The sequence below is a fragment of the Arabidopsis lyrata genome (genome assembly GCF_000004255.2).
Source record: "Arabidopsis lyrata subsp. lyrata unplaced genomic scaffold ARALYscaffold_4, whole genome shotgun sequence".
NCBI classification, from domain to species: domain Eukaryota; kingdom Viridiplantae; phylum Streptophyta; class Magnoliopsida; order Brassicales; family Brassicaceae; genus Arabidopsis; species Arabidopsis lyrata.
Genome location: NW_003302552.1, coordinates 15743392 through 15769499, shown reverse-complemented (window position 1 = coordinate 15769499; position 26108 = coordinate 15743392). Strand labels below are relative to the sequence as shown.

At 36.4% G+C, this 26108-nt stretch overlaps 6 protein-coding genes across 8 annotated transcripts; 2 read left to right on the top strand and 4 right to left on the bottom strand.

The window, feature by feature from the left end:
• Positions 1-2033: 2033 nt before the first annotated feature.
• On the bottom strand, positions 2034-4372 carry LOC9315511 (probable folate-biopterin transporter 9, chloroplastic). 2 transcript variants are annotated; one of them, XM_002879398.2, is made up of 2 exons: positions 3609-4372; positions 2034-3517 (listed from the first exon to the last, which is right to left on the bottom strand). In XM_002879398.2, exons 1-2 carry the CDS (start codon positions 4093-4095, stop codon positions 2376-2378), a joined length of 1629 nt encoding a protein of 542 aa, XP_002879444.2. In that variant the 5' UTR covers positions 4096-4372; the 3' UTR covers positions 2034-2375. The 2 variants fall into 2 exon arrangements, with proteins under 2 accessions (XP_002879444.2, XP_020885748.1); XM_021030089.1 differs by having other exon boundaries at positions 2034-3506; positions 3609-3760.
• Positions 4373-6128: 1756 nt separating this feature from the next.
• Positions 6129-7933, bottom strand: LOC9317340 (thioredoxin-like 1-3, chloroplastic). The gene is made up of 4 exons (XM_002879397.2): positions 7500-7933; positions 7241-7417; positions 6841-7005; positions 6129-6686 (listed from the first exon to the last, which is right to left on the bottom strand). The coding sequence occupies exons 1-4, from the start codon at positions 7722-7724 to the stop codon at positions 6441-6443; spliced, it is 813 nt and encodes a 270-aa protein (XP_002879443.1). The 5' UTR covers positions 7725-7933; the 3' UTR covers positions 6129-6440.
• Positions 7934-8678: 745 nt separating this feature from the next.
• On the top strand, positions 8679-10901 carry LOC9315510 (tyrosine-specific transport protein 2). The gene is made up of 2 exons (XM_021027613.1): positions 8679-10466; positions 10570-10901. Exons 1-2 carry the CDS (start codon positions 8920-8922, stop codon positions 10646-10648), a joined length of 1626 nt encoding a protein of 541 aa, XP_020883272.1. The 5' UTR covers positions 8679-8919; the 3' UTR covers positions 10649-10901.
• Positions 10902-10916: 15 nt separating this feature from the next.
• Positions 10917-12867, bottom strand: LOC9315509 (haloacid dehalogenase-like hydrolase domain-containing protein At2g33255). The gene is made up of 5 exons (XM_002879396.2): positions 12443-12867; positions 12002-12044; positions 11826-11886; positions 11538-11672; positions 10917-11301 (listed from the first exon to the last, which is right to left on the bottom strand). Exons 1-5 carry the CDS (start codon positions 12774-12776, stop codon positions 11137-11139), a joined length of 738 nt encoding a protein of 245 aa, XP_002879442.1. The 5' UTR covers positions 12777-12867; the 3' UTR covers positions 10917-11136.
• LOC9317339 lies at positions 12836-14288 on the bottom strand. The gene is made up of 2 exons (XM_002879395.2): positions 13822-14288; positions 12836-13423 (listed from the first exon to the last, which is right to left on the bottom strand). The coding sequence occupies exons 1-2, from the start codon at positions 14206-14208 to the stop codon at positions 12950-12952; spliced, it is 861 nt and encodes a 286-aa protein (XP_002879441.1). The 5' UTR covers positions 14209-14288; the 3' UTR covers positions 12836-12949.
• Positions 14289-14370: 82 nt separating this feature from the next.
• On the top strand, positions 14371-25120 carry LOC9317338 (myosin-10). Of its 2 annotated transcripts, none has more exons than XM_021027611.1 (42): positions 14371-14875; positions 15114-15239; positions 15356-15499; positions 15718-15863; positions 15951-16107; positions 16216-16274; positions 16366-16525; positions 16645-16794; positions 16863-16999; positions 17083-17229; positions 17321-17422; positions 17733-17790; positions 17883-17984; positions 18098-18135; positions 18223-18349; positions 18454-18624; positions 18705-18836; positions 18938-19047; positions 19159-19219; positions 19359-19536; positions 19629-19834; positions 19950-20069; positions 20357-20455; positions 20544-20756; positions 20828-20980; positions 21101-21250; positions 21341-21508; positions 21588-21727; positions 21849-21963; positions 22057-22077; positions 22174-22251; positions 22338-22508; positions 22663-22815; positions 22938-23114; positions 23218-23625; positions 23716-23786; positions 23885-23981; positions 24073-24129; positions 24229-24285; positions 24413-24493; positions 24577-24653; positions 24746-25120. In XM_021027611.1, the coding sequence occupies exons 1-42, from the start codon at positions 14873-14875 to the stop codon at positions 24858-24860; spliced, it is 5235 nt and encodes a 1744-aa protein (XP_020883270.1). In that variant the 5' UTR covers positions 14371-14872; the 3' UTR covers positions 24861-25120. The 2 variants fall into 2 exon arrangements, with proteins under 2 accessions (XP_020883270.1, XP_020883271.1); XM_021027612.1 differs by having other exon boundaries at positions 14591-14813.
• Positions 25121-26108: the final 988 nt, after the last annotated feature.

Below are 26108 nucleotides of genomic sequence, written 5' to 3'. Positions count from 1 at the left end.
ATTTTTATCAAAAATGAAATTTTTTTTGTAAATAATTAAAATATAAATGGAAAGATTATCATTTTCTATATATTTTAAAATCTTTCAGCACTTTTGGTTTTTATTTTCAAATTTTGATGCATTTCTTATGTTTTCTTTATCTATTATTTAAACTGGTAGCATTTATAAAACAAAATTGTTAACATGAACCTTAACAAGAACTGCAATATTTTGTATTTCCTCCTGCAAGAGTATTTAATATTTTCTAAAACATTAATGAAATTGTATTAATACCATTCCCCTGTTTTGTTTATTTCACATTAGTTAAATAGAAAGAAATACTTTAATTCAATTCTGAATATTCAAAACTTCTCCTATTTATGCTTACCAAAAAAAAAAAAACTTCTTCTATTTATAGGGTGAAGTAGATCAAATCAGCCAGCATTTAATTTACAAACAACTTTTTTATTATGTGATTCAAAATTGAAATCCTTCCGAAGATTTCATATATCAATAAAGGTAATGTATATTTTTATGTTAGAAAATATTTTGAGTACATAATTCTCCTATGTGGCATGTCATTATTCATCACTTTTTTAAAAGAGAAAAAATCAATTCGAAAGATTTCATATACCATTATAAAAATGTATTTTTTATGTTATAAAATATTTTCTATTTTTAAATGAACAAAAAATATTTTATACCACATATAAATATACATTATATAAGATTTTATACCACATATATTCATAATATATATATATATATATATATATATATATTTCCTTATATTAATATATGAGATCTTTGGATGTCATTTTTTTCCTCAAAGAAAAATGATGAATCAAGAAATCAAGATATGCCAACATACAGAAGTATATTAAAAGAATATTTTAAACATAAAACAATAGAAATTAATTTATGATGATATAATCACTTTCAAAGATTTCATATATTAATATAAGGAAATGTATATTCGTTTATGTTATAAAAATATATTTTTTACCCAACAGTGATTAAACAATTTATAACATAAAATATACATATACCTTTTCTTATGCGGTTGATCTAAATATACATTTTCTTATATTGATATATGAAATCTCTGAAAGTGATTATATCAATTTACATAAATTTTAACCCCTTATCAAAAATAAAAATATGAAGAATTTTATACTTTTTTTTTTACTAAAACTTTTTTGACCCGGATCACTTAGATATTCATATCAAAATCTTAAAAATTTATGTTAAAAATAGATTCATAAGATCCTGTTTAGATTATGAGAGAAAGTCAGTGTATTCGGATACCTTTACTAGAAAAAGTTGAGAGTATGACTTGGCCATTGACCGTCGTATCGTTGATCAGCGAAAACCAAAGGGTCTGACTCTGATAAACTTGGAATCTATGGCTTCCACCTATATTTTAATGTTGAAAAAATATTATAATATGATATAAATATAAGCTCTAGAGGATGGTTTAGATGTGTTAGAAATCTTACCAAAAGAGTTTACTCGAAAGAATGAACTTTGACGATGATGGTTTCTCATTTTCTCTTACTGTTATCATGTGTCCTACATGATATAGAAACATCAAGGATGATCAAAATGATTGAAAAGAGGAAGATAAAGACTCAAGAGAGGAGGAGAAAAACTTGTTATGGTAGGTGATCGGAGGTGGAAGAGCCAACGAGGAAGAGAGGATTTCGAGTAATGAAGCTATAGAGAAGTCAGAGTTGCTCTTAAATAGACAATTTAACTATGCAAAACAAAGCAAGCATAGTGTTTAACATAACCCTTCATGCTAAAACCATTAATCCCTAAAGTGACACCTAATCCTCTAGGTTCCTTAAATCACCACCACAAGATCATTGGAATCTTTAATCTCACCCACCGAAATTTCTAATTCCCCTTAATTTTCTTATGCAATATTCCAATTTGCTATAAAATCTATCACATACCAATTTCATTACTATTTAAAATTGTCTAACCTAGACTTTAATTCACATCCTAAATTTTCTTTCATTATATACCAATTTCATTTCTTCTATCCAAAATGGTCTAACACAAACTTTAATTTTACTTCCATGTCATTTTTATATCTACAACGAGATGTTACATTGTGCGTTGGCTTGCCGCTAAACTTGCAGGCTTCTTGGAAGAGATGAGATCCCATGTCTCCAAACCAAGAACAATGAATGAAACAGTGGAGAGAATCCTGGAGTTGCTGCACCAAGATTGGTGTGAACTGTGATGTAACATTGCTTTGATTGGATTTATGAGATTCTTGACATTCTTGGATTTTTATGTTACTTGGGCACAAAATCTTCTCCTCCCAAGAAACAATGTTATATCAGCTCAAGAACTATCTCTAACTATTAACTCAGACTGATTCTTGTTTATGTTTCTCTTTCCCGACGGTAAGCAAAAACTTCCTGACCTATGACTCTCCCTACTCGTCTATTCCTTCTGCTTTTCTTACTCATAGCTCTCTTTCCTTCTTTCTCAAAACCAGGCTCTGACATTGGAACATAGTGGATAAACCACAAAGGCACCAAAGCTGCCAAAGACTGTATCAGAATTCCTGCTGGCAGGTTTGTGTAATTCTTCGATGTTATCCCGATCATATTAGCCATTCCAACTCCAGCGAATGCGCTAACAACTGATGATAAACACAGAGTTGAAGCAAGGAATGAGGTAATGGATCCTTCGCAGCCTCCCGGGCACTTGTTTGCTAGCAAAACAGAGAAAGGAAGAATCTTGAACTGTGAAAGAATTTCTGCTACACTAGAACAACAGAGCACAAAAGCCGTGTTTGAGATCCCGAACGCGAGATTTATTTGCTTCACCAAGATATAATCGAAGAGTAACGAAAAGGCGTAGAGGAGTTGCACGATATGGATCAATGGCCTCATGGGAAGTGTCTTCCAGTAGCGGTCATAAACCACGGTTAAACAGAGAAGCATCAACTGTCCAATAACCTTTGACATTCCAATAACCGAAGGATCGAGGTTTAGAACTTGAGTTTGGTAGCCGAAGACTGATCCAGAGAGAAGAGGGACCATTGCAATGGAAGCTACTATCCAAGTTAAAGGCTGGGAGATTTCATCTGCCTGAACAATTACCATAAGATCCAAAAACTGTTTCTTTACAATCCCCAAAACAGAGCTTATCTCTGGAGTTACCTCTTTGATCGGTGGCAAGTTAACAGATTCTTCTTTAGAGGATAGAGAAACAATGAGCTGAAGAGACAACAACGCTGTAAAAGCAAGAAACAAGATTCTAGGAGGTGTCTTGAGTAAGCAATATCCACCGAGTAAGTTTCCAAGGATTCCTCCAACCGCGGAAGCCATAAGCGCATAAGACTGAAGACCATTCATCTGATATCTTAAACCGTATTCCGCAACAAGAGCGTCTTTAGAAACTTCAGTAATGGAAGCTCCAAGGTTACTAAGAAGAACAAATGCCATAAGTGAAGGAAGAACTTCTCGAGCGGCCGGGAATATCGCCAATGAACCCCATGCTAACCCCTGCAAAAGCACTGAGACAACACTAAATTGGACCATTTGGAGCAGAGAGTAATATACGAAAGCGACCGTTTTTTTCAGGACAGTTGGAGAAAGAAAACTAACCTCCAATGGAGATGTAAGGAACTCTACGAGCACCACCAATGTAGAGAACATCAGAGAGAACTCCATAGAGAGGCTTAGCCACCATGGGAAGACTAGCAGTGTACTGCACAAGCTGAATTGTCGATGGCTTGAGATTAAGACAATGAGCCATATGGAAGTTAAGAGCAAGCCATGGGAAACACCTTGACCCTTGAACCCAATACCCTAAAGCACACAACAAAACCGCTTGTCCTTTATCATCTCTACCCACTTTCCTAAACGGAGTCGTTTCATCACCACCATTGTTGTTTCTCCTTGTAACCACGGAGACACTACTAGTCAATGATTGTGTTGTTGTTGACCTTTTGTTGGATTTCACGACAAGGGTTTTGCTTTGCCGCCTCTGTTTACTGTTAATGGCTGATGTGTTTAGGCTTATATCGTACGGAATTGGTGGTTTCAAGAACTTGACTGGGTTTGAGATGGATAATAGTGGATGATTGTTCATGATTCCGTAATGACTTCTTAAGCTTTGTTTTTTTGTATTGACTTAGGGATTCTGGGGGAAAAAACTTTTAAAAGATGGAACAGAGAGAAAAGAGGAGAGAAATTCACGGGTCGGTTCTTAAGAAGACTAGACCACAAGGAAACAAAATTAGCCACAACAATAATGTGGTGAACATTAGATTAATACAAACTTTAGAACGTGTTCACATGTGAAACTAGCACTCTATTTGTGTTTTACGAGAAAGCCCTATTTTAGAGAGAATTTTCTAGAATCAGAGAATGATACGGAAGAAGATTTTGTCAAATTTGTAGTATTAAATTAAAATCATAGCAAAGAATCTCTATACTATTAAAAGAGAAGTACAAATGTAAATGGGTCGGGTCAAAATCAGAAAATTGACCCGAAATTCTGAAATCGGATCTTTAAAAAAATTTTGGAATATAAATTCGAAATAATAATGAAAAATCGAACTAAAATCAAATATTTATGGAAATCAAATAAAATTTGATTGTACTTATGGTAACTAATTATAAAATCATATTCCGAACAATATTATACATTAATTACGTATAATATATTTGTTCATATAATTTTGGAACTAATTCCATAACAATCAACGTTTTTCTCATTAATTTTGCTTATTTTAGCCTGTTATCATCATTAATTAAAAGATATCTCCCTTGCTTCTAGAGATTTCTAGAAAGTTTATCATAACTAACCCATCTATTTTATAAATTAAATAGATATTTTTATTTTGGTCGTGTAAATTAAATAGATATGAAATCTATGTAACTAATTTTAATTTAATTAGATTAAATCAAAATTATGGTATTTTCATACTTATAGCTTACCAAAGAAGTTTAATTTTCAAATTATAAAGATTTCTTGAATATGATTTTTAGGATTATTCAACAAGATGATAAATATTTATTAAATTTTGTGAATCATGAAAAATATTAATTATTTTTTAATCATTATATTTCACCTTTCAATCTCTCATCTAACAAATAAAATACATATTCTATTATTCCTATGTCCAAATTTCATTGTGTTGTATGACTAAATAATATTTCTATTAGAGCTGTCAAAACGAGTTGATTCGTCCCGTTAAGCCTGTTTTGCAATAGGCAAAATATATTTTGGCATGTAGTTAGTCTGTCCGCACGACCCGCGGGTAGCATATATGAAACACAAACCCATCGCGAGAATGTATGATGATTTGCGGGGTTATCTGTGGATTTTGTTTAAATAATTTTAGAGTAACCAAAATTTAAAATTCTACTAAAATAAATAAATTAAAAAAATTTTAGAGAAAATAATCTTATATATCATTATATTTATAAATATTATAATTTCATTTATTAAAAGTTTTTTAAACTACCACATGTTGAATAAATTATATTTTTATCATGATATATACTATCATGCGGGTTGATCCGCCAACCCGTGGACGAAAACCGATGACCCACTGCGAATCAATCCATGTGGCCCTCTTATTTGCGGATTTAATATATTTTCCCAAATCCTAGCCCAAATCTGCCCTATAGTGAGATGATTTGGGCTCGACCCGCGGTTTTTGACCTATTTTGACTGCTTTCATTCCCATGATTCGTCTAATTTTTGAATTCTAAAACATAAAATTCCATTTTGTAAATCATAATTAATATGATTGGTTTAATTATAAACAATTTAATATTTTCTTTACAATTTGTTATTAGGAATATTTATAAGTACACTACACGATTCGTTCTACTAAAAACACGCACAATATTAAAATCAACGTATGTAAATTAATATTTTCCCGCGGTGGACCGCGGGTCCGATCCTAGTATGATTTTAATAGAGAAAATTCTAGAAGAATGATCAATAATTTAAATAAATACCAATGAGTTTCTTAGATTATTGTGTTCGTTAACTTTGTTTTCAAGGGACCCACTTCACGGAGGTCTTTGTTTTCTTAAGATACGAGTGGGGTCCCATTCTTACATAAACTCCTCGAAACTATGAATCTGGCTGATTCGATTGTGAATTATTTAACTTTGTCTGAAATATCACATCTCACAATGTCATGTAAATTCGACACGTATAAATTGGCCATGTGTTAGTGTTACGCTACTCTTTTCTTTCCAATAACATGACAACATACATTAGTTTTATTATTAATAATGAGATTACACGCTGATAAAATATTATACATACGAGTCTATCTTCATTTACATAAACAACAAACTTTAACACAATGGTAATTCCTTCCCCAAATGAACCTGCATTACATTATTACACATATGCAGACGACTACTCTAGATTGTGTCTCTTACGCAAATAAAACAACAACGCTAGACCATTCATGCAGAACTAACTAGTAGAGAATGTTCTACTTCTTTTTGTTTATTCGAAGTTGGAGATTTTGGGAGAAATATATCTTTTTCTTTTTGCTCTTGGCTATTTCCAATCGATTTGGATTTATAATCGAACGATAGGTCTTTATTTGCAGCCATGGCGACAAGTTCTTTCTCCTCAAGCCCCTTTGTTTCTCCAATGCTACATTGCTCCCTCCCATGCTTCTCTAATGCCTCCTTGAATTTCTTTATCTGCAAAAAAAAAAAAAAAACGTGAAATTCATGTTTAGTTAATGAGTTAGGTTTTGACTTATGCAACTTTTATGTTTGCGTGTTCCTTTTTTGAAAATCACAAATGTAAAATACAAGAACGCCGGAAGAAAAAAACGAATAGAATCGTACATACCGTGGCATTAGTACAACTGAAGCTGCAAACGCGGCCTGAGGAACCGCGGTAGAAGCGGAAGAAGGGAAGAACATGAACGTTAAGACTTTGACATAAACTTCTATGGTCTTCATAATTCACTTGTAGAAACTCTACTTCCGGATTCTTCTCTGCAATTTTACATATCTGAAAATATATATATCCAAGTCACATCTACGATGAATATATAAAATCCAGGATTTGAAATTCAATCTAGTTTTCCTATATCTAAAGTAACAATCCTATAATAACATCTAGCTACTATCTAGTTCAAATCGTCTACAAATAGGTAATGCTTAATTCGGTAAAGAGTTTTTTTAGGTCTTTCGAATAAAAAAACTGTTTCCGGTTAATTCTTTAGAGATGATTTAGACCAGTTCACCTTGGGATGAAGAGCTTTGCAGCCACCACAGCTAGGTGAGAAGAAATCCACAACGAAAAGTTTATCTCCGGCGTTACGTAAAGAACCGACAAGATCTTCCGGTGATGTCACCGACTTCATGTTCGGTTGCAGTTCCTTCTCCCACCATTTTTGGTTCCTTCCAATCCCAAGACTTGTCTGGATTGAACAATTCAAGAAAACTATTTATTATTTCTATATATCAATGAACATATAAAATTTCAGATAATTTTGACCTAACCTGACATCGGACAAACGCGGGGATCTTTTTCTTGGGAAACAATATGATATCATTCTCGCCGGAGATCAATGTTCTCGGGCTGAAATGGTTGCAAGATATCATTCTTGGGCTAATGCAGCACAAAGAAGAGATGCTTTTAGGACTTATGCCAGCAAACTCTCTGAGGTTGAAGCGGGGACGGTTAATGGAAATTGGATTTAACTTGATGAACGAATCTGTCGCCATGACTTTTACTTAAAAACAGAACTGCCTTGTTCCACATGAAACATGTGACATCCAAGAAAAAACTTGAGAGGGTTTTTTTGAAGGGAAATTTGATATTTCTCTTCTACTCTCTCCCAACCCTCAAAAGCGAGATTTTGGAGAATGACATGCGCTTACAAATCATAATTTTAAAACAACAACACACATCTCATTTTGTATCTATTTTTAGTTTTATATTTTTCCTTTTTAGTAAACTTAAGGTTTCAATATCTCTCTTCCTTTTTCTTAAGAAACTCCTGCGATCTTAAAGAAACAATTGCTGCATGCAGGAGCGGACCCACTTACAAGAAATGTGGGTCACCTGACCTGGTAAATTAATCAAATATATTTTAGTGTTTATAAGCAACAAAAGTTCCAACAGCATAGTTGGTATTTTCTAAGTTGTTGACACACCTAAACCTGGGTTCAAGCATCCCAAATGACATTTTAGTCTTTTTTTTTTCCATTTTAACTTAAATGCATATCTTTTTGTCTTATATACTTTTAAAAATTTAAAAATAACAGCAGTTTATATACTCTTTTTTTATTTGCTTATGAAATAATTTTTTTTTAAAGTATTGACCCGGGTAAAATTTATTTCTGGGTCCGCCACTGACTGCATGTGACATGAAACTCTATTATCCATCTGGTATTTTCTTAATTTCGGTTCAATCACTCAGTATAGCTATTTTATTTTGTAATTCCGGTTTGTTTAGATAGGTTTAGCAAACAACCGGAACTGAACAAAGACAAGGCCAAATCTGCTGCTGCTGCTTCTAAAGTCTTGTCGTTTACCGACATTCTTTGATTTAGAAATCAAGTGTTTTATTCTCTGTTTTGTGCAACTCATTATTGATTGACAAAATATATTTTATTTACATGAAGGTTGGTTAATAGTTGGGTTTTAGGTTGTGTCTAGTGGGACAAATGGTAATCAATCCAATGATTAGACCACTCCAATCAAAGGCATAGCTAGATAGATATTGTAACTTTGAAATGTTTCTAAACCAATCCAATCCTTTTGGTTAGACCAATCCCTCATGTCTGGTTTATTAGAAAAAGCCCTTAAGAGTAAAATAGGTATCTTCACAAAACAGTCTTTAATAAGATTCCAAAAATTTGATACCAACAAAATCAAATCAGGTCCACTTGACAGAGAATCTCACACATTGCATCAATGGCTCTTCCTTTTCGCCAACATTCTCTAGATCCCATTGCAGCAACGCCCACACTTTCAAAATCCATTCCTTTTCCCCAAAATGTCCTTCTTCGTACACTCTCTTCTCGCCGGAGTTTTCCCAAGTTTTCCGACTGTCGTCATATTCGGAGTTCGCCTCCAAACCACTTTACCAAAGATTACCGGAAACCCATTTCGCAGAATGGCTCTCTTTACTCAGCTTTCGTTGTCAAATGCAGAGACTACGACGAACCTCACTCAACTACCGTTTCTTCTGAGTTCGTCGACGATGAAAAGTCGGAGACTTTACAGAAAATCGATGATTTGGAGATTACACATGAAACGAAGAAGCAAAAGAGTTTCTGGGCTGCCGTTAGTTTGATCATCGGAACCGCCGTTGGTCCCGGAATGCTCGGCCTCCCAGCTGCAACTATCAGATCTGGTTCAATCCCATCGACCATTGCTTTACTTTGTTCTTGGGTTTACGTCATTTCCTCTATTCTTCTCGTGGCTGAGCTCAGCTTTGCTGCTATGGAAGAAGACAATGCAGCTGAGGTTAGCTTCACAGGGCTTGCAACTAAATCCTTTGGGAATAAATTTGGAGTTTTTGTGGCTTTTGTGTATGCTTCACTGAGTTTCTCTTTGATGGTTGCTTGTGTCTCGGGTATTGGCTCCATTGTGTCTCAATGGTTTCCTTACATGAATCCACTCTTGGCCAATGCTATATTTCCTCTAGTTTCTGGAGTCTTGATTGGGTTTTTCCCTTTCGATGCCATTGATTTCACCAACAGGGGTCTCTGCTTCCTCATGCTCTTCTCTATAACTTCACTTGTGGCCATTGGTTTATCTGTGGCTAGGTCCAATGTGTTAGCCTCATTTGGTCAATCATGTTGGAAAGTCTCGACGGTTTTACCCGCGGTTCCTGTTATGGTACTGACACTAGGGTTTCATGTCATCACTCCTTTCATATGCAATCTCGCAGGGGATTCGGTTTCAGATGCTCGGAGAGCCATTCTTGTAGGCGGTGTTGTGCCATTGGCTATGGTGTTGTCTTGGAATCTAATTGTTTTGGGGCTTGCAAAAATCACTGTGCCTGCTGTACCTTCTTCATCCATTGACCCAATCTCTCTTCTTCTATCTGTGAACCCTTCTGCTTTATCTGCTGTTCAAGGCTTTGCTTTCTCAGCCTTAGCTACCAGTTTAATCGGATACGCTGTTAGCTTCCCGAAACAGCTCCTCGATACATGGAAGCTTGTGTCTAAGAAATCAAATGGAAATGGAAGACTTGGGTCTGTAAGTTTCTCATCGAAAGAGGGTAATAAGAGAACTAATGGGAGAGCCTCATACAGTGAACCACCAAGAGCTCGTGATGGGTTTGAAGCAGTAGTGATGCTATTTGTCCTTGGAGTTCCAGCTCTAATTGCAACATTCTTTCCCTCAACGTTCTCGAGAGCTCTGGATTTTGCTGGTGTTTATGCAAACTGTTTCCTCTTTGGTGTCCTGCCTCCTGCAATGGCTTATATTCAACAGTCCAGAAACAAGCTCAGGTAACTTCACCCTACAACACCAAACATATTTCTGTAGTCCTCTGTTTCTTCACTTGAACTATCTTTGGGATTCATATGAAACCAAAACCTTCTGATTTTGCAGGTCATGGGTTCTTCCCGGAGGCAACTTTACCTTGTTGATCTTATTCGTTATCGCCATTATTCTGGGAATATGGCATTAGATCACCATCAAATATAAATGTTTTGTTTGTATCATTCGACAAAGACATATGCCATGATCTGACTGTGCTAACCAGACGCTAGGGAAGCAAAAAGACCCCACTGGGACCTTCTCGAAGATATATATGCGTTCTTTGGTTCCTTGTAAAAACAGTACTAGCGATTGAGAAGTCTTTTCCCCTTAGCAAGATCACATTTCAAATTCACACTAGATGTATCATTGTTGGAAGACTTACTAAGAAACAGATTCAGTCATTCAGAGATTAGAGATGATATAAAACAAATTGAAATTTTGGATTTAACAAACAACAATGTTTGCCCCCACACAGATGTTCGTTAGACGACAGTGCAGGAACACAATTGTGCAACTTAAGATAGCCAGTGAATAGAATTATGTTGTTTGACATTTATGGCTATCCTGAACAGATACTGTGTTCAGTAGGAAACTATTTTTGGTCACTGAAACTACATGATGAGGAACTTGGAAAAACTATGGGTTCAGGTCGAAATTCGTCTCCAATAGGATCTGAATTTTGGACAAGGAATCAACCTTAAAATCAGGTTGCAGACCAGAAACAGAAAAATCGTCTGGTCCATACCTTCCGGTTTCATCTAGCAAGCAAGTGAAGGCTCCAGCTCGTTTCCCACATGCTATCTGCAGAATCGAGTAAAGAAAGATCTATTACCAGTTGTAACCTTCAGTCAAGATGTAAGAAACATAGTCCGGGAGCATCCTTTCCACATAGAAAATGTTTAAGCAATGGCATGAGAAGGTCAAGTGTTTAAGCTTCTTTCATGGGCTTGAACGCGGACCTTCTTTTGGCATTGCTTATCGATTTGCTATGCAGAAAGGGTCACCCGAGAAGGTTTGTCATCATGTCTGTCACTCACATCATCTTTTAAGCTGTCACCAACCATCATAACTTCATTAGGTTGGATGTCCCATGTAGAACATATATGCAACAGCGGGTCTGGGTTTGGTTTATATGGACGAAACTCTCTACCTAGTGCTGGTGAAAAGATAACCTATACAATGAAAAATAATTGTAAGGAACTGCCTTAGATTTCTTCTCTCTAATAAACAAAATGACCCAGCAAAACCGATCAGGGAGCCGGTTAGACAGATTTGTCAAACTGTCTTCAATTCTATTTTTTGACTAAGAGTTTCAACATTCTTACCTCAAAACGTTGGTGGAAGATGTCGATTGCCTTCTGAACATTGCGTGTAATTAGCCCTCTCCTACAAATTTTATACAAAATGTAACAAGAGTTGGTAATCTTCTTAACATCGAGCATGGATATCAGGACAAAAAATAAATAAAATTCATAGACAGAAGTATCTGAAAACCACCGACTTGATCTTTTTGGAATCAAGAAAGCCACATAGTTGAGCAGCACCTGCAACATAAATGATCACATATCAGAAGAGAATTAAACCAACATAAATGAACCACCGTACTACTTGTAGATTTTCAACTGCTAAATCATCTTATAGAACTCTTAACTTATGTTCAACAGCAAAAAGTCAATGAAAGATCTCAAATCGTGATGTGGGGATCTAAGACAAAATAAGCATCCGATTTAGTAAACCAAAAGTCAAACCTCCATTAAACCAAAAAGTCTTCACTTTACACAAAAATGTTCATTTTCTCTTTCAGCCATGAAATTGCAATCTTTTCTCAACTGTTAATTCTACGAAATTCTCAATTTCTTTTACGATAGATTAACAGAAGAAAAACGCAAATCTAACACTTCCTCATCACAAACAAACAAAAATCAAGCAGATGAATCCGTACCAGGCATGATTTGGAGCTTATCTATTCCCTGTTTCTCATAATCAGCAATGATGTCATACGCTCTCTGCTGTTTATCAGGGCTCCACGACTCTATATGATGCAGAATATCAATCCCACTAGGACTCTCTGCTTTGATTCGCTTGTAGGCATCTTCACCAAGAACAGCTCTATACATTGCGGCGAAATCGATGACCGGAACAGTTAGGGTTCCGTCCATATCGAATACAACGCCTCTCAGGCGAGCTTTAGCGCTCGTCGTTAAATTCGCCATGGAAATCGAACAAGAAGGTCTGAGAGTGAGAGAAATAAATGTTCTTGATAAGAGGAAAGTCATGGAAAAAGAAAGAAATGGTAATGCTGAAACTGAAATTGAGGCACATTCGCTTTTTAAACGGTTCTTAATTATTCTCTATTTTTAACTGATTTCGGTTCGGTTTGATTGAACAACTTGGTTTTGTTTTCGGTTTACCGAAATGTTCTTTGTTTTTCTTTTTCACTTAAGCATGTTTAAGTGCTTAAGAAAGGAAACAAGGACACCAATAATCTCAACAACAATGGTTCTGCTGCTTTTTCTCTTCTTACTCTCTTCCTCTTCGTTAATGGTTTCTTCTTCGGTTCGCTTGTTCGCTGTTCGGGAATGGTACCTAGCCCGTCTAACTCGTCCCACCCACCAAACTTAGAAGCCAATCCAGCTGAACTACGGTTAACTCCGCGGCCATTGACATTGTTTCTAACGGTTGATGGGCTGTATCGAATCCTGCTACTTCTTCTCTCCACTTCTTCTTCTTCTTCCTCTATCCCGAATTGATTTGCTATAGATGTTTTTCTGCGTTTATCCCAACCAATCAACTTCTGGAATGCGTAAAACAACAATGATGGCACGATGGCTACGGATAGTGACACGAGGAAGGCTTTGGGTCCGGTGCTGAAGAAAAGCGATAAGATGATGAACGGCAGGAGATATCCATACGATCTGAATGCCTAAACACAATAAAGATCCACACCAACAATAAGAGAGCATAATCTAGTGTTGCAAATATAATGCAGCTACAGATCAACAAGACATTTTTTCTCAACTTTTGAACAGAAAGACACTAATCTAGTGTTTATTTACATGTACTATATGAACATTCTCAAGTATCCATCTCATTAGAAATCAAAACTAGCTCAGATTCACTGCACAACAATGTTCACTGATCTCCATAACCATTATTAGCCAAGGACCAATTTTGATACTTTAATCAATCCGCATTTTCAATTAACAGTAGTAGATTCCCAATTTAAACCAGCAAGGCATTTTCTTTTGTCAGGCTAATTTCATAATTAAGACTTAAAATGCATAATTAAAAAAAAAATGAAACTTATCGAAACTAAATTACCTTTAAAATCCAGACATTATCTACAATTTCCTCTAAAATCTTCCACAGGTCAAAATTACCACCACCAACATCGTCATCGTCGTCTTCAACATTATCTTCAAAGAGTTCCTCCCAAAGCTCCCGCCGTTTCTTCCCCCTTTTCCCCCTTTCCGTCAAACGGTATCCCCTACCGTCATCCGCGGCGGCGCATATTTTATAGCTGAATCTCCGTCGATTTAGCTGAATTATCTCCGCCGAAGCTACTCTAGAGCGTGAAGAAGAGAAACAGAGAAGATGAGAACGAGAGAGAAGATAAGATCTAGGGTTTTGGAATTGCCAGACATGGAGGTTTGAGAAACTAAGAATGATAGAAGCTCGCGGTAACAAAAGAGCTCCTCTATCCGCCATTAGCGTCTGGCGAAGCCAGAAGAGTGAAGAAAATATTCTGGTCCATGTATAGACACACTCAAATTGCGCCACGTTGTCATCATCTCCTCCATTAGAATCGAATACCGTAAACCGGATTGGTCCAGGAGAATGTTCGAATTGAAATCCGGTTTAAGTACAGGGGTAGTTTAGGTATCACAAAGTTAAATGTCTGACTCTGACGTGACGTGACACGCCTACGTGGATTCTCTGCTCTCTTCCTTTGTCCAGAAACCAGGGAGAGAGAGATGAAGCATCAAACAAGGGAAAAAAAACGAAAACCAGAAGAGAAAATTCCGAGGGAAAACGCGAAAAAATTCTTACGTTCTGCGAGAATCTCCAGCTTTCCTGGGAAATATTGAAAAGGGAAAAGCCGGAAGGGTTTAAGGTCTCTGTTATCGTCGGAGAAATTAGAAATTTCGTCCGCAAAACGTGAATGTAGCCTTAATTTAACGTCGATCAGAGATTTTGAAGCTAGTATAGAGAGAAGCGTTGGTGAACTATTTTTGTCTGATTTAGCGTTTGGATCCATGGTGTGGAAACACCATCTGATTGGGTTCTCAGGGATTTTTTATAATGTTTCTCCCGTTGGAAATCTTCATTCGGGATTGTTTCTAGGAAAATCAGACCAGATTTGGCCGTGATTATGGTACGAGTCTCTCTTCTCCAATCTGCATTGCGATTTCTCCGTGTTCTTTCAGTTTCCTTGTGCGATATATGAAATTCGTTTGAAGCTCCTTTAGTTTGGTTGAAATGTTTACTTATAAGTGTATAAGAGGAAGAAAGCTTTTTTTTTTTGCTGATTTCGTTATAAAAAAACAGCTAATGGAGCTTGACATAGGATTTTTTGTTTCTTTTCCTCTTCTATTATACATTACTTTGATCAGGCTGCTACCATAAAGGTAACTGTGGGGTCGCATGTCTGGGTGGAAGATTCAGATGAAGCCTGGCTAGATGGAGAAGTTGTGGAAGCTAACGGTCAAGAGATCAAAGTTAATTGCCAAACCAAGACGGTTAGTCCCTTTTCTCCAAAGCAACGAGACAATGTGTTAGTTCCTCAGGTACATGAAGATGGGTAGTGTGACTAGTGAGCATAAATTGCTCATATTTGTGATTCATTTGTTTGTAGGTTGTGGCAAAGGTTAATGCTGTCCACCCCAAGGATCCTGAGTTTCCTGAACTTGGTGTGGACGACATGACAAAGCTTGCCTATTTGCATGAACCAGGGGTTCTTCTCAATCTAAAAGCCAGATACAATGCAAATGAAATATATGTACGCTTCAGCATGTAACCCTTGTCAGTTTTCCTTCTTTCATTTCACCCACTTATGAATTCTTTCACTAGATTTCTACCATTCTTTTGCCGGAAATGACTTCTTTCGTTAACTCTTTTCATTCTTATGATCTTAATTTTTCTGCACAATTATAGCTATATTATCAATATGGGTTTTCTGTTGTGTGTAGCAAGCTAATTTGATCTTGGTGGTTACAGACATACACAGGGAATATACTGATAGCTGTGAATCCCTTTAAAAGATTACCCCACCTATATGGAAATGAGATAATGGAGCAATATAAGGGCACAGATTTTGGCGAGTTAAGCCCACATCCTTTTGCAGTTGCTGATTCTGCATACAGGTAATCTTCTGTTGCGACTATATAACTTTAACTAATGTCCCACTACCATTTGTTTGGGCCTCACAATCATCAAGAATATAAATTTAGAAAAATGATCAACGAGGGAGTAAGCCAGGCGATCTTGGTGAGTGGAGAAAGTGGTGCTGGGAAGACAGAGAGCACAAAGATGCTCATGCAATATCTTGCATACATGGGTGGAAAAGCTGAGAGTGAAGGACGATCTGTCGAACAGCAAGTTTTGGAGGTAGATAGACTGTTTACAATACATCACATTCTTACTAAAGACAGACTCACTGAATTTCTCTCTGTAGATATCTTCTTATTCTTCTCGTATTATGTTCCTGTTATGCAGTCAAATCCAGTTCTAGAAGCTTTTGGTAATGCAAAAACCGTCAGAAACAATAATTCAAGGTAGAATGTCATTCACATTTCTTGATTTTTCCAGTTTATGTATTTTTTTGAAGTCAAAACTTGACATATATAGGCAAATCTCATATTGCAGTCGTTTTGGTAAATTTGTGGAGATTCAGTTCAATCATATGGGAAGAATCTCAGGAGCTGCTATTAGAACATATTTGCTGGAGAGGTCACGAGTTTGTCAAGTTTCTGATCCTGAAAGAAACTATCATTGCTTTTACATGCTTTGCGCTGCGCCAGAACAGGTAAACATGGTCCCTTGTATGGGTACATCAGGTCGAACATATGAAGGCTCTGTATGTACAGTGCTTGACCATATATGAGATTCATACTCAGAAAACTAGCTTCTGTTCTGAAATTTCAGGAAACTGAGCGGTATAAGTTAGGGAAACCAAGCACATTTCACTACTTAAATCAATCGAATTGCCATGCATTGGATGCACTTGATGATTCCAAAGAATACCTAGCTACGAGGAAAGCTATGGACGTTGTTGGGATTAGTCCTGAAGAACAGGTACTTTCTGTTTTTTCATTGACATGATCAGTAATGACGATAATTCTTCTTACATTTTACTTTTGCAGGATGCAATCTTTCGGGTAGTTGCTGCTATCCTTCATCTAGGAAACATCGAGTTTGGAAAGAGCGAAGAATCAGATGCTGCAGAACCTAAGGACGATAAATCCCGGTTCCATCTAAAAGTGGCTGCAGAACTCTTCATGTATTTGCTTCACTATTATGTGTTCTCGGATAACAAGTTTCTTGTCTAGGGGAGGTAGAACCCTGATTGCTCTATTTTGGTAGGTGTGATGAGAAAGCTCTAGAGAACTCCTTGTGCAATAGGGTGATGGTGACTCGTGGTGAAAGCATTACAAAGCCTCTTGATCCCGGTAGTGCAGCACTAAGCAGAGATGCTCTTGCCAAGATTGTCTATTCTAAATTGTTTGATTGGTAGGGTAACAATATTGGACTCTTTCCGAAGGGCTTATTATCAATCTTGGGATATATATTTTTTGAAAGCTTACAAATTTATTGCTCCCAGGCTTGTGACTAAGATCAATAATTCCATTGGCCAAGACCCAAGTTCTAAGTACATAATTGGAGTCCTGGATATTTATGGATTCGAGAGTTTCAAGACAAACAGGTGCTTAACCGGTACGCTACCAAAATGTTCAAATTCCTTTTGCGAGTTGATTTATTAACCCCCTATACTGCTTCCTGCATGGCTGTCTATATGCTCTCTGATTTAGTCTTCTTCAAACACTGAGCAGATGGTTTACTATTGGATTTCTTAAGTTTTAGTTACTTAGCTAGAGATTTTTTTCTGGTTTGGGACAATATTATTAATATTCTCATTATTGATTGTTCCTAGCTGTTATGTGGTTCAATTGATAGCAGTTCTAATGCATGTGTTACAATTACAACGTTGTCTTTCTCTTTTCACATTTTTGCAGTTTTGAACAGTTTTGTATAAACCTGACAAACGAGAAGCTGCAGCAGCATTTCAATCAGGTTGGAGACTGATGTTCTTTTCATAGTTTTGATTCTTGATGGATCTAATTTTATGCTTACCATATTCATTCATACGTTCCTCTCTTATACAGCATGTGTTTAAGATGGAGCAAGAAGAATATACTAAAGAAGAGATTGATTGGAGTTACATAGAGTTCATTGATAATCAAGATGTCCTTGACCTTATAGAAAAGGTAAGTAGTACCACAATGAGTGGTGTTGGAACCTTTATTACCTTTTATAGCAGTTCCAGTTTCATACATATTTATTGATTTCTAGTACCTAATACAGAATTGTTAAATGTCAGAAACCTGGTGGAATCATTGCTCTTCTCGATGAGGCTTGGTAATGTACCAAAGCGTCATGTTCTTTCTTCATTGATTTCTTTTATACCTCTTCAATAAGTGGCTGAGTTTGTGTATGCCTCTACAGTATGTTCCCAAGATCAACACATGATACACTGGCAGAAAAGCTATACCAGACATTTGGTAGCCACAAGCGTTTTACCAAGCCGAAATTGGCTCGTACAGACTTTACCATCTGCCATTATGCTGGTGATGTTAGTGATTTAATTTCCACAGGAGTGTGTGCTTAAAATGTTTGTCTTGAAGTAATGGCAAAATGTAAATTCGGTGTAATGACTGTATTCATGTTCAATTTCAGGTCACTTATCAGACTGAACTGTTTTTAGACAAGAACAAAGATTATGTTGTTGGAGAACATCAATCTCTCATGAACTCTTCAGATTGTTCCTTTGTCTCATCGTTGTTCCCAAAATCGCGAGAGGAGTCTTCCAAATCATCAAAGTTCTCATCAATAGGCTCTCAATTCAAGGTCTAACAATGATATTAAATTCATTAAATTCTACATATATTTTTTTTTGCCCGTGATTCTCACCATGTAATAAATTACAGCAACAACTACAATCTCTGCTCGAGACGTTGAACACCACAGAGCCACACTACATACGTTGTGTTAAGCCAAATAACGTTCTTAAGCCAGAAATATTTGAGAACGTTAATGTTCTGCATCAACTTAGGTGTGGGGTAAGCGTAATGTTTCAGAGAACTATATACTGTCATTTTTGCAACTGCGACAATTTTTCGGTCTTTACATGATGTTGTGAAACATACTTTTCTAACCTCAGGGGGTCATGGAAGCCATTAGGATTAGTTGTGCTGGATATCCCACTAGAAAGCCTTTCAATGAATTTTTAACCAGGTTCCGAATTTTGGCCCCAGAGGCAACGGAGAGAAGGTAGATTCTCCAATACTTATTTTGCAGTTAAATTCTTAGCCTAATGCTAAATAGACGTTAAGGTTTTAGACTGATATAAACCCTTTTCTCTCTGGCCTTTATATTCTAAAGCTTTGATGAAGTTGATGCTTGCAAAAAGCTTCTAGCAAGAGTGGACCTTAAAGGTTTTCAGGTGCGTTTCCATATATTTATCTCACAGTTCCTGGATTTGTGATTTCCAAAAAAAGACATACAAATGGTACTGGCAATGCCACTTCGGATATGTTACATGGTTACACTGCACAAGATTCATTAAAATTTTTAAATCACAGATAGGGAAGACAAAGGTGTTTCTTAGGGCAGGTCAGATGGCAGAACTGGATGCTCACCGAGCGGAAGTTCTTGGGCATTCAGCAAGGATTATACAGAGGAAAGTCCTTACGTATCAGTCTCGCAAAAAATATCTGCTGTTGCAGTCTGCTTCAACTGAAATCCAAGCCTTTTGTAGAGGTAATACATGTTCTATGTGATTGCTCATCGGGTAGATTATTGGCGTCAAATATAGTCTCATGTCTTACAAGGCTTCTCCCAACTGATTGCAGGACATATTGCACGCGTTCAATTTAAGGCCACGAGAAGAGAAGCTGCTTCTGTGAGAATTCAGAAGCAGGCACGGACATATATATGTCAGACAGCCTTTAAAAAGTTGTGTGTTTCAGCTATTTCTATTCAGACTGGGTTGCGTGCAATGGCTGCTCGAGTTGAAGTTCAATACAGGACGAAGAGAAAAGCGGCAATCATTATTCAAGCAAGTTTAAAACCTCATATTGATGATAAAGATCTCTCCCTTTTTCTTATCTTAAAGATGTCAAATACTTGATTTTTTTTGTGTATCAATAACATGTAAGTTATTGATTCCTCAGAGTCAAATCAGAAGATGTTTGTGTCGACTGCGGTATTTGAGAACGAGAAAAGCAGCTATTACCACTCAATGTGGCTGGAGAGCGAAAGTTGCACACCGAGAATTGCGGAAGCTTAAAATGGTGACATTCTTTCTTAGCTAACAATAGAAGCTCTTACTTTCTCTAAACCTAATTTATATGATCCTACCTTCTATGAGATGTACATGAATCTTCAACATGATTGTCATCAAGATCTTGAAAAATTGTATACTTGTGGATTGCAATTTTCTCTCAGTATTTTTGTATCTTTCAAGGTTCTCTTTTGAGAGCTCAAGTTGATGATCTATAGTCAGTTTTATGTTCAAATTCACTGATTCTTATGTTTTCTGAGATTTCCTAAGATTTCCTAAGATATCTTTGTCTTCCAGGCTGCTAAGGAAACAGGAGCCCTTCAAGACGCTAAAACTAAGCTAGAAAAGGAAGTGGAAGAACTCATTTCATGCTTAGAGCTTGAGAAAGAAATGAGGGTACACATCTCACATAACTTGCAATACTAGATCTTTTGTTGCTGTTTCCCTTTTCTGTGTGAGGCATCTGATCTGCCTACTGATGCAGATGGAGCTTGAGGAAGCCAAAACTCAAGAAGTCGAAGAGTTGCGGTCAGCTTTAAATGATATGAAACTTCAGCTAGGGGAAACTCAAGTAACCAAAAGTGAGGAGATTTTAAAGTTGCAGTCTGCTTTACAAGACATGCAACTAGAATTTGAAGAACTTGCTAAGGAGTTGGAGATGACAAATGATCTTGCTGCAGAAAATGAACAGCTCAAGGTAAGGTCATAAATATTCAAATATATGATCGTGGTTTCTCTGTCTTATTCATTTTTCTTCTAACTTCTAAGGATTTGGTGAGCTCATTGCAAAGGAAAATTGATGAATCCGAGACTAAATATGAAGAAACAGGTAAGCTAAGTGAAGAGTGGGTAAAACAGGAGGTTCCTGCAATTGATCAAGGTGTAATTATCAAACTTGAAGCTGAAAATCAAAAATTGAAGGTAGGATTTCTTGATATTGATTTATGATAGACGATCCAGATTCGTGGCAAAAGAGGTTCATTTGAGATTTCAATGTTTTCTCTCAATAATTGATATCTTATCAAGCAAAACATTTCGTAGGCATTGGTCACTACATTGGAGAAGAAAATAGACGCATTAGACGGAAAGCATTACGTAACAAGCTCAAACATCTCAGATCAGTTGAAAGAGAGTGCTACATCTGATTATGAGATGTTGAGTAATCTTGCAGCAGAGAATGAACGTCTCAAGGTAAAGTTTTAGCGATGTAGCTCTACTCCTGCTCCTTTTAGTGTTTTCATGTTTGCTTTTCTCATTGATCTGATGTATGACATTTCTCAGGCACTTGTGAGTTCATTAGAGAATGAAAATAATGAAAACGATGGGAATGAATCATCAAACGAGCAAAAGGAAGGACCACACATGCTCGAAGAAGAGAGATTAGCAGAAGAGTTTTTGATTGATGATGAAATGACCAACAAGCTTGCTGCCGAAAACAAAGATTTATACGTTAGTTTTCCACAACATCTATTCTTCTCCATTAAAAGTTTGTGGGTTATGTCTGTCTTAATTTGTGGAAATTCTACAGGATCTGGTAGATTTGTTGGAAAAGAAAATAGATGAAACAGAGAAGAAGTATGAGGAAGCAAGTAGACTTTGTGAAGAGAGGCTTAAGCAGGTTTTAGACACAGAGACAAAACTAATCGAGTTAAAAACATCCATGCAAAGGTTATCGATTTGCATTCTCTATCTCTCTAAAGTTTCAATCTTTAAATCTTTTCTTTGCTATATATGTTTGCATTTTCAACAGTAACTACGTATGCATTACTTATTTACTCTTATCTTTTAGGCTCGAGGAAAAGGTCTCTGACATGGAAACAGAAGACAAAATTCTTAGGAAGCAAGTGCTATCTAATTCAGCTTCCCGGAAAATGTCACCTCAGATGTCATTTACAAGACCACCGGTAAATATCCTCTATGCAATTTCTCATATTCTTTATATAGATTATTTTTTCAAGAAAATTCTTGACCTCTTCCTTTTCACGTACCTCTTGCAGCCAGTGGAGAACGGACGTCATGTAAGTGAGAACTAGATGAACTGTTCTTGTTTACACTTAATCATCTTCGCAAGTTTTTGTTACTAGAGCTTTATAATAGAAATCTCTTTCATACAGGAATCATTTGCTCCTATACCATCAAGAAGGTTTGGGACAATGTCTTTTAGGCGATCTCAGATTGAACAACAACCCCATGTATGTGCCGAACGAATTCATCAGTCACAGTACTGTGATACTTATATGCATTGGTTAATTACTAATGTTATGCTGTTATGATGCAGGAATTTGTTGACGTCCTTCTCAAATGTGTTTCGAAAAATGTCGGTTTCAGCCACGGAAAGCCTGTTGCAGCATTTACTATTTACAAATGTCTCATACACTGGAAATTATTCGAAGCAGAGAAAACCAGTGTCTTTGACCGTATTGTTCCTGTTTTTGGTTCTGCTATAGAGGTAACCTGGAAATTGTAATCGCTTTTATAGTATTTATAGTCAAAGAATCAATGGAAATATCATGTCTTGAAATATACTTCTCAGATTATCTGACAATATGAAACCTGAAGGTTTAGATATCGTTTCATCATGATATACGTTGACATACTTTCAGAACCCAGAAGATGATAACAATTTGGCTTATTGGCTAACAAACACATCTACACTGCTGTTCTTGCTTCAAAGAAGCTTGAAATCTCATAGTACAACCGGTGCAAGTCCGAAGAAACCTCCTCAGCCAACTTCTTTTTTTGGGAGGATGACACAGGTAACAAAATCCTGTTTATAGACTCTAAGAATACCTTAAGCATACTAATGGCCATAAAGCTTTAACTTAAGGGTTTCTGTGTCTTGTGGGATTTCCTCTAATATGACTTCCATATGTTTTAGGGTTTCCGTTCAACTTCCTCGGCCAGCCTTTCAGGTGATGTAGTGCAACAAGTAGATGCTCGATATCCTGCTTTACTTTTCAAGCAGCAGCTTACAGCCTACATTGAAACTATATATGGAATATTTCAAGAGAATGTGAAGAGAGAACTCGCCCCAGTGCTTTCGTCCTGCATTCAGGTAGAACTATTTATGGTTCCCTTCAAAATTAATTAAAATTTTAAGATCATGATATCTGCAAGATAAGATCATCTCACTTATTAGTACTCAACTAATGGATCAGGGACTGAAAGAATCATCACATGAGTCCTCTGCAGAGACTTTATCAGCTGAGTTATCTGAACAGAATTCACCAGAAAATCCATCTGAAGAGAATCCACCGGCAAAGCTGTCTGAACAGAATTCATCAGCAAAGCCATCTGAAGATAATTCACCAGCAAAGCTGTCTGAAGATAAGTCACCAGCAAAGCCATCTGAAGATAATTCACCAGCAAAGCCATCTGAAGAGAACTCACGGGCTAAGCTATCCGAAGAGAATCCACAGGAAAAGCTTTCCGAAGTGAATCCACAGGCAAAGCCATCCACAGAGAATTCACTGGCAAAACCATCTGAAGAGAATTCACCCACGAAAACTTGGCAAGACGTCATAGATCTTTTAAATCGGCTTCTCAGCACATTGAAGAAAAATTACGTAAGAACTTTTCTCTGTATTCGAGGATTAAAGATTGTGTTTGCTTCTGTTTACTTCGAGATTTCTACTCTGACAAACTTCTTCTTTCAGGTTCCTCTGTTTCTTGCTCAGAAGATTTTCAGCCAAACATTCCAAGACGTCAACGTTCAACTCTTTAACAGGTAAACTATTTACATTCCCCCATCAACCTTTAACGGAGTGAAAATCACCTAACCCACCATCAGCCAATAACCTTAAAGCTGTAATCTAACTAATGCAGCCTTCTGCAACGTGAATGCTGCACATTCATCATGGGCAAGAAGATGAATGTCTGGCTAAATGAACTAGAGTCTTGGTGTAGCCAGGCAACTGAAGAGGTAAGTAAGTTCAGTTGTTTTAAATGATTGTAGTAACCAAACGGTTTCTATCGCTTGATTTCACTTGTCAATTAAGTTCTCCTGAATGCAGTTTGTAGGATCTTCATGGGATGAACTCAAACACACAAGACAAGCCTTAGTGCTCTTGGTCTGTTTCTTATGAACCAAATAACAACAACTTAAATGAACATCACAACACTCTTGCTTCTTTCTTGTTCCTGATTGTTTCATCGTAATCCTCTTCCAGGTTACAGAACAGAAGTCCACAATTACATATGATGATCTTACGACTAACCTCTGCCCGGTAACTACTCTCTGCTTCTCTGATCTAAAAATCGTATTTAAATATAATAAAACATGCCTGGAAAATGCTTAGGGGATTTGTTATATTAACCGTCTTATGATCTTTTTATCTCTCTTTAATCTTTCAGGCTCTTAGTACTCAGCAATTGTATAGAATATGTATCCTCTGCAAAATTGATGATCACGAGGATCAGAATGTATCTCCAGACGTATGTTTACTCTGAACATTTCTCAAATAAACCAATATACATTTTACCAATCTCACATTGGCTTCATATTTCGGTGTGTGCAGGTGATTTCCAACTTGAAACTTCTAATTACAGATGAAGACGAAGACAGTCGTTCGTTCTTGTTAGACAATGATTCCAGGTATTGAAAATCTCAGAATATCGCGTAAATTTCTCTGAATGGTTCAAACATCATCACCATAACCTCTTGAATATTGTCTTTGTGAAACTCAGCATCCCCTTTGCAGCCGATGAAATCTCCAACTCTATGCAAGAAAAAGACTTTACCAATGTAAAACCAGCTGTGGAACTCGCTGATAATCCGAATTTCCACTTTCTGAAGGACTGAGATTGTACAGTAATCCCTTGCACAGTTTTACGATTTGTAGTATCTTGATCGATTTCGTCGTCTAGGCTTTAATAGGGCATGTTTTGATTTGATTCGTATACGTTAATTATCTTCAGGGTGGTGGTAATGTTAAAGCCAGCCACTATCTTACTTGTAAGGCAAGAAACTTCTCTATGTAGAACAAAGATTAGAAATCAGTTTTGTAACTTTAGTCCCTTATTGGGTCAGAGATTCATAATTGGCCTTGCGATATTGTTCAAGTTTGGATGGTCTTGTTGCATTTTCCTAAAACTAAAGTTTAATACATCAGTCAAAATGAAATGGAAAAAGGTAGTAAATTGACAAGTATCGAACATCCTTTTTTGGTGTCAGTAACATGCATTATACATGTTTGAACCTAGATAGTGTCGCATCAATGACAGTAGTATAATATCATTTGACGCATCAACCACATGTTTATTGTAGTTTTAGACCTTTAAAATGATTGCTGTAATTTAAAGTATTTTAAAAAGTTGTGATATTTTTTGAAAAATGCTAACTTAGAGAATACCCTATTTCTAATTATAGTTTTTGAAGGAAAATGAATATTGATGGAATGGGGTTATAGTTAAGTTAGTTTACCCATGGTGAAAACACCTGATGAGTCTGAGTCTGAGTCTGAGTGTGACACTGAGGAGGATGAGGAGAAACATGTGAATCTGATCACATGGTCTTCCCATACTCTTTTAGTTATTACAGTTATGGAGGTTTGTTTGCATTTATCATCTTCTATTTGTTTTGTCCCTTTTCTTCATTCTATAATATATACACGCATATCTATAAATGTGTTTCTGCAATGATTTTTTCCTAACAAATATTGTGAACCAAGTGTTTTTTTCTTTTGATTTTGATTTCCCTCAAAGTTAAGCCGACGTCACAAATGAATAAAAACTATATTATCTGTTTCTTGTTAATGTAAAACTATATTATCTTATGGTGACTTTGGTCCTTAATTTCACGCTTAAAATATATTTTGAGTGTACAGTACTATTAGCCTTCAAATGCTAACTAATTTGCTACTATTCAATAATATGTTGGTCAAACAAGCCGTAACACACATAGAGGAATGGAGAGATATGCTAGTTTTGGAATATTTTCATGTTACCCATCTGATATTCGAAGCATAAAATTAGTAGAGATATAAAGAAAATATTGTGTCATACCAGTGCATATATAATCAGGTTGCTACTAATGAGCTAAACTGAAAAT